General features: G+C 35.6%; 1 protein-coding gene and 1 long non-coding RNA gene across 2 annotated transcripts in view; one reads left to right on the top strand and one right to left on the bottom strand.

The window, feature by feature from the left end:
* ADGB (androglobin) overlaps positions 1 to 17,540 on the bottom strand; it is a 232,929-nt gene that overhangs the window by 153,852 nt on the left and 61,537 nt on the right. The window contains exons 6-8 of the mRNA XM_005552076.5: positions 10,594 to 10,733; positions 8,022 to 8,108; positions 2,588 to 2,835 (exon numbers count right to left, since the gene is read on the bottom strand). Coding sequence (XP_005552133.3) covers positions 2,588 to 2,835; positions 8,022 to 8,108; positions 10,594 to 10,733 — 475 coding nt within the window. The remainder of the gene's footprint in view (positions 1 to 2,587; positions 2,836 to 8,021; positions 8,109 to 10,593; positions 10,734 to 17,540) is intronic.
* LOC123573016 (uncharacterized) overlaps positions 1 to 17,540 on the top strand; it is a 105,936-nt gene that overhangs the window by 32,475 nt on the left and 55,921 nt on the right. The window lies entirely within an intron of this gene.

The following is a 17,540-nucleotide window of genomic DNA, read 5'->3' as shown; positions in this document are numbered from 1 at the left end:
AAAATAATACATAATAAAAATTATAAATAGAAGAAAATCAAACTGTCTCACATAGAAATTTGGATAGTATACAACAGTGCTCACCGAATTGTGTTTTTGCCAATACCCTAAATAAGGATTGCTCCTCTGTCATTTCATCCCACCCATCTGGCAAAACCCCACTCTGAATAAACTTGGCAGCTGAGTCCCACTGGAAGTAATCCTCCTGTCGTTCTGCAAACTTTGCCACATCTATTTTAAATCTCTGTGAGAATCTACATCTTCCACCTCCACCTCACTTTCAGCTCATAACTAGGTTGTATATAAACAAAAAGTAGAAGTCTTTGGTCTGAAGTCCTCATCTTCTCCTACCAAACCTGTTTACCCACCTACACCTGTATCCACTCCCCCATGACCTGTGTCCACCTATGAGAACGGAGGAGCCATTGCTCTCCCTGGGTTGGCCCAATCCCCCTGGAGCTGTGGTGTGGAACTTGTTCCTTCTTCTCAGAAAATGTATACTATTGCAATCATCTCAGTGGGATCTTCTCAGTCATGACTTTAAAAAACTCAATTCTCCTTCACGAGATTCACAAATACATATTCGTCTGCATCCCACATTCTTCCCTATCAGTTTCCACTTTGCAATTTCCTGTTCCTCAAGGCCAAGCTTCACACAATGTTGTTTATACATTATTTTACTTCCCACTTCCTTCTTACTCCCCTCCAATGTCTCTTCTACTCCCATCACTCACAAGTGCGCAATGACCTCTATATCACAAAATATAATTGAGAAATTTAAATTTTCATCATAGTTCATCTTCCCACCATATTTAATACAATCTCTGGTTCTTGGAACTTTTTCCAAGGACTTTTTCCAAAGGAACTTTTTCCTTTGGCCCCGATGCCAAAATGCTCTGCTGATGTTGTCGCTGCTCCTCTGGCCGGTCCTTACTCTTCATTCAGCAACTCGTCATTTTATATCAACCTCTTAGATGTTCTGCTTCTTCAGGACTCAGTCTCAGCCTCCCTCATCTGCTCACTCTATACTGTCTCCTTGGGAAATATCATTCTTGGTTTAATTTTGCATGCATTTGTCAATGACCAAGGGTATATCACCAGCCTAGGAGTCTTGACATGAAAAATCAACTAGGTTGTCTTAAAGGCACCTCAATTTCAATATATTCGAAATCATTCTGTGATCTCTCCTAAACGGTACCACCATCTACCCTGCTTTGCAGCTCGGAGTTCTACCAGGCATCATTGTCAAGTTCTGCCACTTTTTACTTTTTAAATAGGATAAATATGTGTTTAATGGAAATTCAGAGCTTAATGTATCTTCCTAAATTAATATTAATCTAGCAGCATCAAAGTAGAGAATTGCCTTAGATTTTCAAAGAAAGCAAAATGTGGAATAATAATTAGCATACAGTAAACACCGTTATAAGTCCTAAAGTCCTAGAAAAGAAAGATCTTAATTACATGGCAGTTGTCACAAAACATAAGAAAGGATAACGACAACAAAGATGTATTTCTTAGGGAAGCAGGAGCCTCAGAGGCCCTGAGAAACCCCAACTTAAGTTCACCTCCATCTTAAGACTAACAAGACACATTTCGTGCCAGTCATGACCCACAGTCGTTACATGTTTATAGCTGAAGATACAGCCTAACGATACCTGCAAGGGACACACTCCTACAACAGCAGAATGTCCAGATGTGCCAATACCCATAGCAATATGTCCATATGTCCCAATGCCCATAACAATGTATGCTTTCAAGATAATTATTGTTATGCTTTGATGTACTTAATGCACTAAAATGTCAAGTTTAACTTTCTTTAAATCAATAGAATACTACATTTTGTCATGCTGTCAGGACAGCTTAGCTTAGCTTGGCTTTTACATAGATAAGATTCTTAGATAAGAAAAACTGGGCTGGGTGCAGTGGCTCACACCTGTAATCCCAACACTTTGGGAGGCTGAGGCGGGTGGATCACCTGAGGTCAGGAGTTCAAGACCAGCCTGGCCAACATGGTGAAATCCCATCTCTACTAAAAACACAAAAATGAGCCAAGTGTGGTGGCGTGTGCCTGTAATCCCAGCTACCTGGGAGACTGAGACAGGAGAATTGCTTGATCCTGGGAGACGAAGGTTACAGTAAGCCGAGACTCCAGCCTGGGCAACAAAAGTGAAACTACATCGAAGGAAGGAAGGAAGGAAGGCAGGAAGGAGAGAGAAAGAAAGAAAAGAAAAGAAAAGAAAGAAAGAAAGAAAGAAAGAAAGAAAGAAAGAAAGAAAGAAAGAAAGTAAGAAAGAAAGAAAGAAAGAAAGAAAGAAAGAAAGAAAGAAAGAAAGAAAGAAAGAAAGAAAAGAGAGCACATTTCTTTGCTTGCTGAGGATGCCCTACTCTGTAACTGAGGAGATTTCAATAAACTATCTCTTCTTACTCTACTCGGTGACTTGTCTTGAATTCCTTACTGTGTGAGATCAAGAACCCTCTCTTAGGGTGTGGCTCAAAACCACTATTTCTAGCAACACATTAAATACGATTGTAAGACATTTATACGTAATGTCCATATTGAATCACATTTTGATGTAAAATATCTTACCCTTTGGAACTTTGTCGCTTTTCTCAGAAGCCTTTAGTGTTGTCAAAGAACTTTCAGGTTTGAATTCCTTCACGTCTTTTATTTCCTTTCCATCCTTTATTTCTTTTCCCTCCTTCCCTTCTTTCCCTGGTTCTTTTAATTTAGAATCTAACACTGCTAGTTTGCTTTCAGAGCTGGCCTCATCTGACAGCTTAAACTCAGGCAATATTTCCTTCAGGAGCTCCCAAACTTTGTCCTTGTAGCCCGGGCTACGAGAAAAGATATCAACATTAATTTCCAAACGATGTGTTTTTTTTCTTCCTTGAACTTCGCAAGAAAGTACTGACAGCAAAATCAACTTGCTATTTAATGAATAATTTCAATTGTTACTCAGATTTTTGGTTAAAAGAACAGCATTATATATTAGACATTCAACGAGTTTTCATTGAGTGCCTACTGTGTGCTGGGCTTTGCTGAATCAAAGCTACCAAAACCACGGTGTTATCTCAGGGATCACTCACCCTGGCAGGGAAGCTCATCATGTTAACAACCACGACAGGGAAAGAACATGTCCTTGAGCATCTATTAAGTGGCAGACACATGCATGATCACTTATGCAGTGGTCCTTATCTCACTAGGCTTCTCTGTGGAATGTGACTGTTGTTTCTTGCTCCTCTTTTAACTCTTCCCTGAGGCTTCCATAACATCCCTCTTTCCTGGTTTTCTTTCTGTTGTTAAAGAAATTCCTTGCAGACTCCTTTGAATACTTCCTTTCTTCTGCTCTCTGTTGACAATTTAATTCTTCTCCCATGGCTCTCCTCTTGGTGTTCTTGCCATTTTACATAATATTTCCTCATATTTTGAGTTTATCCATAAATGTGTGTAACCTCTAAATCATTAGTTCCAGCTCAAACCTCTCTCCTGATATCCAGACTCACACATACAACCACCTAATTGGTATTTGTCCCAAACAAATAATAAAAAAATAAGAAAGTAAACAAAAATGCCCTGCATCACCTTCTACTTGGTACTCAAAGCAGAAAATTGAGAATGAACAAGACTCTCTCTTTAAAATCTCCTTCAAATAAAACACAATGTCAGTTGGATTCTACCTTTTCTCAGTGCAGTGGATCACCTTTTCTCCATTCTCATCACCACTTCCTCGGGAGAAGCCCTCAGAAGACCCCCACAAGAATACTGCACAAGCCAGTGTCGCTGCTCCACTCCTGCCATTTGCTGTCCTAAGGCTCTGAGCAATCTTTCAAAATCATGAGTCTGATAAAGTCATCCTCCTGTCTACAATCCCTTAATGACATCTGATCATTTTAAGGAGTTTGTAAAAATGTCTCAGCATAGTATAAAAGGCCTCTCTATCTATCCGGCTCTTATCCACCTTTCCTGTCCCACACCCCATTCCTCCTCTAGAATTCCATAGCATGAAATTCAGTTATGCAGAACCATGTGTTTTTCTGGGACTACACCCTATATTCTTCTATTTCCTTGATATTTTTTCTTCGGTGAGTTGGATTTCCCGCCTCAATCAGCTTCATTCATTTTAACTAATCCTTTGAGATCAATTCAAGTATTACCTCCTGCAGGAATTACACAGAAGGCAATACATTGAGCAAAACAAAAGAGGGTCCCTGTTCTTATGAACAATTTTACATCCAATGGATGGATACAACAGAGAGAGAGAGAGAGAGAGAGAGAGAGAGAGAGAGAGAGAGAGAGAGAATAACAGCAGTGATAACTTCCATGAGGAAAATGAAATAAGGGAAGCTGAGATGTGGCATAACTTGGGGAAGGAATAACTTACACTGGATGCTCAACTAGGCCTGTCTAAGGAGTTGATGGTTAAGCTTGGTGGGACCCAAATGTGACATACCCAGCTAAGTGAATAATCTGATGAAAGATCATTCCAGGCAGAAAAAAAAATAAATAAGAGCAGCCTATGAAAGAACCGCAAGGTAGAGTGAGTTTCATATATTTTGGAAACAGAAAAAAGACTTGGGTGACCAGTAAACGGTTGCCAAGACATTGATGTGGTCAGAGACTGTGTGAATCAGACAGTGCAGATCTCTGAGGATCATGGTCAAGACTGTAGAACTTCATTCAAGTGTAACAGTTAAACACTGAAAGGTTTTAAGCAAGGAGAATGACATGATCTGATTTACACTTTAGAAAATTATTCTGATTACCAACTTAACTAGAGGAGGGTAAAATACACCCTAAGAGACCAGTTATAAGTCTAATAATGGAGATGTAGAGAAACAAATTGGTTCAGAGTAAGTAGAGAATGTACTATTGACAGAGCTTAGTGAGAGATTATATGTGAGAGGTAAGAAAAATGAGCATTGAAGGATGACCTCTAGTTTTTTTCTTTAGCTTGAATAAATATGTGGATGGTAGTGAAATTCATTGAGATGATGCATTCTAGGGAAGGTACAGTTTGGGAGGTTGAGAATCAAGTGTTCCCTTCTGGATATTCTGAGTTTAAGATACACTTTTGAAAATCCTCATAGCTATGTAACTTAGGCAGTTGTAGATAACCACAGGCAATGTTGACCAGGCATAAACTTGAAAGTCATTGTCAAACAGTTTGTTATTTAAAGTTACAGGACAGGAGCCCTGCTACATACCATCACTTAGCAGCTGTACGTTGGGTGAGGAACTATCCAAGAAGGCTGAGAAAGAGCAGAAAATAAGAAGGAGAAAAACTCAGAGAGTGTGTTGCTGTGGAAGCCAAGGGAAGCAAGTGTTGCAAAAGGAAATAACTTGTTTAAGAGGATCACATACTGGGATGCAAGCAAATGAGGCAGGAGAGGTGACCACTGGATTTGACAATGTTAAGGACTTCGTTGACCTTAAGAAGAGCCATTTCACTGGTGTGGTGGAGAGGGAAGGTCAAAGACTCAGATGAGAAGAAATGGGGAGTTGAGGAGATGAAGACAGTGTGTACAAACCACTCATTTATTTAGATTTTTTTCTGAGGAAAATAAGAGAAATGAACTGATGGCTGGAAAATAATAATTTGTTTCCCTGTGCATCTCTGATCTGCTCAACTCCCTGAACTGCCTCCTATTCATCCCTGGATCCCCACTACCCAGCAGAGTGGCCTTTAGCACATTTTATTTTTTTTTCATTTGATCCCATGACAGCTCTGGAACATAGGTTATAGAGTCTTAACTGATGTTTAAGAGGTTGTTAAGTTGTATGGCATCACACAACCAGCAAATAATTGAGTCAGGGTAGAAACAGACTTTTCTGAATCCAAAATCTAGGTTGTATTTCCCATCTACCACATAAAATATACTATACTATGAAAAAGACCTATTCAAACACCACGGAATGAGACCATATAACTTCTTGGACCATTAGGCTTAAAGACAGGGCAGCAGAGTGCTATGTTCACAGACAGACCATGCATCAGAGACACATGCCAAAAAGAGTCCTTTGAAGTGGTTGGATTTCTAATTCCCACTCAGACATGTCATTGACTCTGCTTCTATTATTACATGGAAAATTAGAAGATACTCTGTTTTGATTTTCAGAGGTAAAATTTTATGAATTTTCTAGGCGTGAATTATTCTGATATCTTATTTCTTTATCATCCTCTGGTAGAATTCTGATGATTTCATGTCTCTGGCGTCTCTACTAACTATTGCACAGAGAAAATTGCACTTCCACAGGAAAAACTGTAAGCATTCCATCAACACTCAGTATAAAAATTTAGAGAGCTCCATACTTTTAAAATCTCATTCTCTCTCTATTTCTCTCACTAACATTGTCCACATTGTGTCAGGAAGTCATTTAGATATTAGGAAAAGGTTTTCCAAAAGAAGATAAAGAAGAGTGCTATCTTGGCCATTCCTAAGATAAAAACAAGATCAGTTCCTACTCTCCCGTTTTTTGTTTTTTTTTTTCCCCCTGAAAATACTTTTATTTGAACAAAGCAACCCCTAGTTTATCCTGCTGGAAATATGGTTAAGATGGCAGAATCCAAGTTACTAGGGCCTGTCTTCAATCTCCTCCAATCTCTATTGACCCTGGGCAATTGCAGCTTCCTATTACCAGTCAAAGATCAGAGATGGTCCAGGTTGATAACTGTACTGTGGATTTAATCATCTTGTAAAAGTCAGTATCTGAATTAATGGTATATTCAAATCTATTGTTATAATTCTTTTCTATGCACCTTATCTTGATTATTTTCCAACTATCAATGGTAAAATGATAAAATAGTACATCTATATTCCTTATGTATTAAATAAAACTATTGTGAAATTATAAGTCAGCATTAAATTGAACAATGTCTCTATTCTATTCTTTACCTAATAGCTATTTTTGGACATAAAGAAGCAATTTCTATATATCTAGAATCATATGAAAGAAAGACTGTGGGCTTTGGACCAGCAAGACTTACATGTTCCTAGTTTGGGGGAATTCAACCTCTCTGAGCTTTAGTTTCCTCATCTGAAATGATGCACACCTAGTTGATGGGGTCATGTGGATGATTAAAGGAGACTATCCTTTCAGGACTGTGATTTTTAAATGAGAAGTAATATACTAAATTACTTGATGCATAATAGCTGTCTTCTTATGATTATTTCCATATAGATGTGGCCAATTAAAAGTTGCTTTTATGTTTCTATATTGAAGTAAGTGTGAAAGGTTTATAAGTATAAAGGGAAGTTTGCAAATGTTTTACTATAATAAATAATTACCATTGTTTTAATATTTGTACATCAGATATTTAAAGATTAAATTCATAGTATATATATATAAGTGTGGGAGACCTGCACATGCCACCCCAAAATATGAAGGATTGCTGAGCTACAGGAATTATGAAGAAACAGATACACAGAAACTCTGTTTTCCCTCAATTTGCCTAAAAGCAAGACATAGATTTACAAAAACTGAGAGGCATCCTGCCCCTCATTGCCTTGTACCAGAGAGAACAGATGTTAACCACTGAAGACAGCTTTGGACCCTTACTGGCCTGAAAATTGTACCAGAGGGATGTACATGAACAAGCTTTCTTAACTAGCCTTTATCTATCATTTATTTGCCTTCCCACAGGTTGCCACCTGTAGAGCCTCAAAGTCATTTTCTTTTGTCTTGTCACTTCTGTAAAAATTGACTGCTCTTTGTTGTATATTTCCCATGGAAATCTACATGGTAATAAGCTGCTGTGTGTTTTTCTCTTGTTAATGTGTCTTCTGTTACAAGAGTCAGTTCCAACAAAGAACCTATGGGGGTCATTCTTCTCCTACATAAGGAAATAGAATTTACCCTGAAATTCCCAAGGAACTTTATGTAATACTATAAAATGATATTTTTCCCCAAATTTTGCAAAATATGACCTTTCTTGAAATTTTCTTAAAGACTAGGAATATTTTAAAGAAATCTTGGGAAGAAAGAAAAAATTAGATATGAGCAATTTAATAGTCAAACGTACTGAAGAGAAATGACTTCTGGTAACCACCCTGTGAGCGCATGAATAACCGTGAACTCCCCCAGTTCTCTCCTGTCTGCTACATGGATGCTAAAAAAGAAAATGCATAATGTTATAGGTAGCAACATTTGAAAACACATAAAGATATATAAGAACTAGGAATCATTAATAAACAGCAATATATTCTGATTATTCATTACAATCTGTATTAAAAATACTATCCCAGAAGCCAAATCATTTGTTAAAACACTGAAGTAGGATTTATAATATAATTAATTTCATTTGTATTTGTAAAGCGTACTTATATGCTTTATTTTTTAAGATCTAAAAGTAATATTAATGCTATATACATAAAATACTTTCACATTGTGTATTATAAAATATATAATTAGTATATAATCTATTTTTATAGACTTCTTTTAAAAACAGAACAGTCTCTTTCATCATTCTGATTTCAGTAATTATTTTAAGATGTCTTTGAAGCTGTGTGTTAGATCAGTATCATCTATGGCAAGTCAAGATGGGCATCAGAAATCCTTAGATAACTGTGGAGAAACCAGAAACATCTCTTCTGTCCTATACAGAAGAGCGAATCTGTCAGCTTAGCATAAAGTAAAATGAGGATGTGATTAACCAATATCACTATTCTCATCAGGCCTCTTTTTTTTTTCCCAGAGGTTATTAGTCTATTTACATTTACACACAAAAAAGCCATATCTCCCTTCTGCCCGGGAGTCACGGCTTCAGCTGACTATATGTCAGTGGTGGTGTTAATGGCATTACCAACACATGCGTGCTTTTCTTCAGAAAGAAATCTTACTATCTTAGTCACATGTGCCATTACTTTAAAATGTGCACTGTTTGTTGTTTACGGATTATGAATTTCTATATGTCTACCTATTTCAAAGATAATAAGTGTCTATTGGGATAGATTCCAGACTAGTCTAAACTCCTCATTGGATAAATTTATGAAGTGACTTTGCAAATCAAATAGAAATAATGCTCTTTTCTTTGCATATCTCACATTGATATTGAAGTTACTATGTGTTAATTTGGAAAATGTAGTAAGCTAAACTTCATATCGCTATGTACTTCAGATCACTATATACTGTAAAAATCTGAAAAAAATTATGGAAAAATATAAATTGTTCCACATAGGGCAACTTTCCACTAGAAATCCCAAGAAATGTATTACACTTAGCTTGTTGCTTTGTTTACTAACTGGATTTTTTTAAAAAAATAATAATAACCCCAATACTTGTGTTGCTATAAAGTTCTACTGAACTATAGCTTTAAGAAAGATAAAATACGACTCCAATTATCCAGGTCATGTATTCAATGCCTCACTGCTCTAGCAGCTCTGATTCTCAGAACTTCAAGTTATGTCTGAGAACTAGAAACATTCAGAACATATTTTTCCCCAAATAAATGAACATGCCACCAATACGAATACTTAGTGATATTCAACTACCTACAAATATCTGGGCTGAGTTTTTGTAAAAATCATTGCAATTAAGCGCTAAAAGCTGGGTGAAACTAATTTCCAAAGGAAAACTGAGGGCTGGTAAGAAAAAAACAGAAATGAAGAGGATGGGAGTAGGAATGGTTGTTTTTGTTTTTTAGCTTTGGGAGAGAAAAATGAAGCTGTGCCTAAAGAAAATCTGCACAAAGCAGACCTGGCTTCTGACTGACATTGCAATGTTTATAGAAGGGGAGGGGGCTGAGCTGTGAGCAAATGTCTAACATGTACTGTTAAAGCATGTGGGTGTGTTCTATTAAATATCAAGAATCTTTGACAAACTGCAGGAGGTGGATGTGTATAAAATCCCAGCCTGTGCAATGTATGTGAAAATTCTTCCAGTGAACAATGACGCAAAATTGCCATGCATTTCCAACTCAATCATCAAAGCTTTTTTGTATCGTTAGGGCCGGGATGATATGACTTCTTTTCTCCGGAAGCATAAGCTGAGAGAATAGAGCATAGCAGACGTGTCTCATATGCGTTGGTGCACAAGTTAGGCAGGAATATAAGACAGAAGCCAATTTTGCAAGAATATTGAAGAAAATATGAGTAGTTTTCATCATGAATGTATCAAAAGTGACCAATGTTACCAAAATCATGAAGTGCACATTGACATCTTTCAGAAAAGTTCAGGTTTTTCAACATTATTAAATTATTGCTACATATACAGAATATAAAACTTTAACTAGATTTCAGGATATATTATTCAGTTTTTAGATGAACCAATATTTTTCTTCACAAAACAATTTTTTCTCCTATTAAACGAAGTATCATTTTTCATGATCAACTTTGCATTCATAGTAAGTCAGCATTGAATATAGAATAATTTCTGGGTATTTCTTTTCTTGGAGGAATTTTGCATTACTGTTAAGCTAATAGAACAAATCAGTGGCTTTAGCACATTTGATTTTATACTGGAACATTTACATTGTTTAGGGAAAAAAGCTCTCTTTTAACCAATTTTTAAAAAATAAACTATGCAATACGAATGTATAGTTAATGTTTTTGTTTGCTTTTTTCTATTCACGTGAGTGACAATGTGTCATTACATACTCATTATTTGCCAGCTTGATAATAGCTTTAGACAAAAGCATTGGCCACAGTTCAAATTCGTAAGTTGTAGCTGGAAGCAATAGATTGTTATCTTCATCAAAAGGCAGAAAGTCATCAATTGTTATCTTTCTCCAGCAACCCTAAAAATAAGATGAAAGAAATGTAATACCATCAATGACTTACAGTCTTTTCTCTCGTAAATTATTGCACATGACTGACATTATTATTTACTGTTTTCCAATTTTATTTTAGCTTCTTACACTTAAAGACTGAGATACTGGATTTCAATACTACTCTGGTTGAATATTTTAGCTTATTGCTTTATTTTACATAATCACAGCACACCCATGTCTATATCAATACTGTCCTTATTTATGAGGTCTTGTGCACAAATTCTTGGGAGCCTCTTACTGCATAATGAAGTAAATTAAGGTGTTTCAAGTAGCAGAACCAAAACATTATACAACCATGAATAAGCTTGGACATAATCAAATGACTTAATATAGTCAAAATACAAATTCTCCAAATATAACTTTAGTAATTATTGCTTGATACATCCTCACTGACCTTACACTTCCAATTCTTATATTATTTGCTACTCCTCATTAATTTCTTGATCAACAAGAAACCACAGAGAGATAAGCCAGATGCAAAAGGATACTGTATGAGTTCTAAATATATATATATAGAACATATCTTTTCTGAACATAAAAAAATACATTTGTGTGTGTGTGTGTGTGTATGTGAGTATACATATAGAATGTTTCTTCCCAAAATTCATGTGTTGAAATCCTAATGCCCAATGTGATAGAACTAGATAAAAAGGAGGGTAAAGCCCTCATGAATGGGATTTGTGCCCTTTTAAGAAGCCGAAGAAATCACACTTTTTCTCTTCCACCATGTAAGTTTACAGCAAGAAAATGGCCAGCCATTTATGAACCAGGGAGCAGGGCTTTGGCAGACACCAAATCTACCAGTGCCTTGATCTTGGACTTCTCAGCCTCCAGAAATATAAAAAATAAATTTCTGTTGTTTACAAGTCACCAGTCTATGGTATTCTGCCTTAGTTGTTACAAGACTAATATTATCAAGGTTATATATACATATATGTATATATAAAACCTTAATATTATTTTATACATAAAAGTACATATTTATATAATTCTGTATTTATTATATTTTATAATATAATTCTATATTATGTTTTATAATGTAATTATATATTTACATAATTATATGAATATATGACCTTAATATTAAGATTATTATGATCTACACTATTCAGATGTATATATTATTATCAATTAAGATTAAGGTATATAGTATATACATTATAGCATGTATATTCATATGTGCAATATATAACACTATTAAGTTATATATATATGACATACAAGAAGATTGTGGAATGAAGTCTTATTATCTGGGTAGCAAACAAAAGTGGCAGACCAGAATAGTACATATCAGAGGCTTTATAAACTAAACTGACATTTCAGACACAGCCTATAAATGTGAGCCAGGATATGCCTTCTCAATCTAAACACGTTGACTACTTGCTAATATATAAAACTAATTAGCAATCAGAGTTGTAAAACATAACACTACAAATATTCAGGAAACTGTATAAAATTACCTATCATAGCAAAACCCAGAAAAGTCTCAATTTCAATGGGAAAATATAATCAACAGAGCACAAAACCAAAATGACAGAGAAATTAGAATTATTAAATAAGAAATTTACAGCAATTCTCATAAAAATATTCCAACAAGCAACTATGAACACTCTTGAAACAAATTCAAAAATAGAAACTCTCAGCAAAGAAACAGAAATTTTAAACTTAAAATTAAACTAAAAAGCAACTCTTAGTTGATGAGATCAATAGCAGAATGCAGATAGCATAGAAATTAGTGAACTAGACATTTAGATCAATAGAAATTATGAATAACAGGAAAATATAGTATCAATAATCATATAAGGCTCAGGGACCTGTGTGGATATTGCAAAAAGATATAATATTCATGTCATTGTAGTCATTGAAAAAAAAAAAGAATGTGGGGCTAAACATATATTTGAAGGAATAATGGCTGAAAACTCTCCCAAATTGTCATAAGACATAAACCTACAAATTCAAGGAAATCAGACTAAACCAAATAGGATAAACTCAAAGAATTCTACAGCCAGACACATCAAATTCAAACTTCTTAAAAATTAAGACAAAAGAAGACAAGCTTGAAAGCCAGCAGCAAGAGAAAACCCGTTACAGGGGAAGGATAGATTGCTCTCCAGGAGCCAGGGAAGCCAGAAGAATAATTTTGGCTGGCCTGGAGGATAATTCCAGAAGGCTGGAAAATTAATGGCACACTAAGTATCAAATGGTAAAAGAAAAGTACTGCTAACTCAGAATTGTATCACAGGGGAAATATTATTTAAGATTAAGTGTAAAATAAACACATTCTCAGATAAAGGAAAGATAAGATAATTTGTCATCATCAGACTAACTCAAAAGGAATGGTGAAATAAAATTTTTCAGAAATAAAAAGAAAGGAGAATTAAAGGACAAATGGAGCATCAAGTATGAGAAAGCATAAAGGAAAAATTTTACATGCCCGTTAAAATATTTACTTAAAATTAAAATATAAAAAAATAAATATATGACTAAATGTGGTACTCTTCAAGTTTTTTATATTGTGTTTGAATTTAAAAGCAAAATTTATGATGAGGTTTTCAATATATACACAGTAAATGTTTAAGAAAACTATATCAGTGGTTGGGTGTGGTGGCTCACACCTGTAATCACAACACTTTGGGAGGCCGGGACAGGAGGATCACTTGAGGTCAGGAGTTCAAGACAAGCCTGCACAACATAGTGAGACCCTGTCTCTATAAAAAATAAAATTAGTCAGGCGTGATGATGGCATGCCTGTAGTTCTAGTTACTTGGGAGGCTGAGGCAAGAGGATCACTAGAGCCCAGGAGTTGGAGGCTGCAGTGAGCTATAATTGTGCTACCACACTCCAGCCTGAGTGACAGAGTCAGATCCTATTTCAAAAAAAAAAAAAAAAAAAAAAAAAGAAGAAAAAAGAAAAGAAAGTTATATTAGAAAAGGAGGAATATAAAGGGGACTAACTGGTGGTAAAGTATTTATATTCCAATTTAAGTGGTAAAATGCTGATACTAGTTGACTGTGATAAGCTATGCATATATATTTTAATTCATAGAGCAAAGAGATTTGCTTGAAAGCACTATAGGTCAATCAAAATGGAATCCTAAGGAATGCCCAAGAAACATGCAGGATTAAAGGAAATTGGATTAAGGATGCAATAAATATAAAGTAACACAAAAAAAATAAGAAAGGTAACAAAGAATAAACAAATAATAGAATCACAGACTTCAATTCTAATTACATCAAATATGGATGTTCGTTACAGACAAATTAAAATACAGGAGTAACTTGAATATACTTATCAAAAATTAAGAATTTGCAAATATTTTGATGAAATAATTCCATATGGTAGAAATCCTAAAAAAAAAAAAAAGTCCTTACAAATGGTCAAAGACTATATACATAAAGATGAAATTTTACAGCATTGTTTGTTTTGGTAAAACACTGGTCCAAACCTAAATGTTTACCAATATGAAAAGAGCAATATATATTATATTTACATATCTCATATAATGGAGTACAAAGTAGATCAATATATATTAGCATCGAAAATGCCTATGTATAGGGAAAATAATAGTTTACAGAATAATACATTTCTATGACCTTATTGTTATGAATTATATACAATAGTTGTATGTATGTTTATAAGAATAGAAGAAAGCTTAGGAGGATATACATAAATCATTTGCTGTGATTAAATAGGGTAAACTTACAGGGAGCTTTCATTGCATACTTTTAACATTTTAATAGTATTTGAATTTCCTTTATTAAAAGCATATATAATATTATAAATAGTGATATAAAGCGTTTTCATTTTGGAACAAAGTAACCGAATGATAGAAAAATAATTTCTCATAGTTTATATCTTGAAAACATTGTTCCTCAAATTTAATGAACAAAAATGTCACTGGATGAGAGAGTTTACTTATAATGCAGGATTGCAGGTTCTACCCTGGAGAAGTAATAATGCATATTTTATAAACTCATGAGGTCTGGAGCGAGGCACGGGAAGCAGATGTTTAAGAAGTACAACAGCTAGTTTGATGTTGGGGGGTTTCTGCACCCCATAGTTAGGAAACTCTGAATTCTGCAATAACATTATGGTTAAGCAGTATAAGGCTCAATCAGAGATAAAGCAAATGCATATTTTATGTAAATATATTGATGGCAACTGGGAAAAATTATTGGTCCTAATGTGTGTGTTTTCTCTGTTTATCAGAGACAAATGAAAGCACAGAGACACTGAGAAAAGCTGCCAATAGCAACACATATTTCAAGTGGAGAGCAACAGCTAACCTGCTTCTTTCAGGGGCCCAAAGGAAAGCTGCCATTGGAAGGCACTTGACGAGACGATCTGTGTCCCAGCATTGGTATCATCATTCCCAGGTGAAGGAGAGGAGAGAGCTGCTCTGTGTCATAACCTTGCTCTTAATGCTACTCAATACGTTTTTACCTGGCTGAGGTCAAAGACCCTTGATGCAATTTACTTTGAATCCAAATTGGAAATAATGAAAATACTTTCATAGGAAAATTGATAAGCTGGTGTGAAAATCAGAATTTTTAATGTCATGCAGAGAGAGTCTGAGAGGTTGGTTTTCCTCAAAGAAGTGATAAAGGTAAATGCTTTACAGGACAAAGTGAAAGAGGGAGAAGAATATTTATGATAAGGCAGAGAAGGAAAACAATTTCCAATAAGAAAAAGGCAAGAATGCCTCAAGAAGCTAACGAAGAAAAACAGTGAGAAGAAGACTCATCGTGTCTCACAAGATAGGAAATGGGAAAGAAAATAAATGTAGGGTATAAGATGAATCAGGAGTGTATTGTACCAAATCATGAAGTAGAAGTAATAATGCATATTTTATAAACATGTTTCCCAAATATTCACAGAGAGAAGCAAATGATAGACATGTACAAATGCTGAACTAGAATTGGAAGAGAAAAAAATCAAAATCAAATTGTGTGTGTCTGGAAAGGGAAGAAAATAATAAAAACAACAACATAGTATTTTCATGTAAGAATTGACTCTAACTTCTTACTAATGTTAATATGTATGCAGATACTGACTCAGCCCTACCAGCTGGGGATCAGATAGAAAGAAATAAAAATTTCTGCCCCTAGACTAGAGAGAACAGATTCTACTAATCAGAAAACCAGGCAGCCGCCTCTCTATCACATGCCTACCAAAATAATTCATAGGGAACAAGTATGTCAGTGCTCACAGCATCCTCTACAGGCATTCCTCTGATGAGACCACTGAGGAAACAGAAGGAGCCAGTGGAGTTGAGGTCCAATTTCTACCACACTGTTCCCTAAAGGGCTAAATATCTAGAGATGGGCTAAATGACTGGACCAGACTGAGGTTTCCAAAGTGGCCTCAATACATTTTTAAAGAAATTTCTGAACCAAGTGGAGTTGGGCTTGTGAAGAATCAGTATGATTAAGGAGAAATAAGTCATATTTTCTTTGCAAAATGGAAGGTGATGTTAATGAATATTAACTCCTATGCAGGAGGAAATTTGAAAACCAAGGAGGGATGTCAGGAAGCAGAAAGAGAAAATGAGAAATAAATCAACAAGGTTGGTTCAATGTTTTAAAATACTTCATAGTTTTGACCTTCCTCCCACCTCAAGTTTAGACAAATGTGGGACAGGAACCCAGGCATTTTACCTCCTCACTTTTCCTCTGCATACTTCTTTCTATACTCCCTCAACACTATCCACTAGGTTTTTCACCTTTTTAGTACCACAGCCTTCTGCTTGCTCCTCTGCACAGATTTAAAACTCTGAAGTCTAGTCTAGAAAATAGTGCTCTCGATTGGTAAATAAATAAGATAAAGTAACTTAGAAAGTTATTTTCTCTCCTAACAAAATTTCAAGGCCAATTTTCTTGCTGTGAATGTTCAAAAAACAAAAATCCAGTTTTGGATATTAGAAGCTGTATTACCTTTTTCCCTTTTCCCTTCCCATTGTAATTATAATAGTAATTCCTCATTATTGGCCCTTCAACATTCCCCATCCCAGGAAGACAGATGGCTCAGGCCTATGAAAGAAAAAGTCACATTTTCATAAATATATAATGGAATTATTAACTTTTAGTACTTTCCCATTCCTTTAAATGTTCAAGGAGAACATTCTTTTCCAGTGACAAGGGCCAAGAAAAACCCAAAGGCATTTGATATGATCTAGCATTGCTAATTTAGTGTGAGTCTGCTTTGCCATATTTATAACGGGTTTTGGATCCTGTTCATATTTCCTACTATTCCATTTGCTTTCCTTTTAGGCAGAGGTAACATCTTCCTGTCTCAGAGTAAGATCTGTTCGCATGAAAACAAATCTCAAGTTCAGGACAAATTGCTGATGGGATCAGGCCCCTCAGCTACAGCAAAAGCCAGAAGAGGGACTGGACCACAGGCTAGCACTTCCTCCTGCCCATGACCCTGACACCACATCAGAGAAGAAAGAGGAAGGGGGAAGCCCGGTGCATCCAACTGCCTGCCCTGCTTGCCTCAGCATGAGAGTGCAGAGGCAGCGGCAAGATCAGCATCTACAATGAGTGGCCATACCTCAGTGGTCTAGGCAGAACCCGTTTAAAATGCCCATAGGACTAGCATCACAGGAGAAGCAACTGTGTTTCTCATTAATCACAAATTACACATTCAGGACAGTTTCTCTCTGTAGCTACACAATTGATATCCTATAAAAACTGCATTATCTTGTACTAGCCTAAGTAACGGTGTGCAAGGCAACCTTCCTTCCTTCCTTCGTTCCTTCGTTCCTTCCTTCCT

This window comes from Macaca fascicularis, chromosome 4, assembly GCF_037993035.2.
Source record: "Macaca fascicularis isolate 582-1 chromosome 4, T2T-MFA8v1.1".
Taxonomy (NCBI): Eukaryota; Metazoa; Chordata; class Mammalia; order Primates; family Cercopithecidae; genus Macaca; species Macaca fascicularis.
The sequence above is the reverse complement of the archived record's forward strand: the minus strand, read 5'-3'. Positions and strand labels throughout refer to the sequence as shown.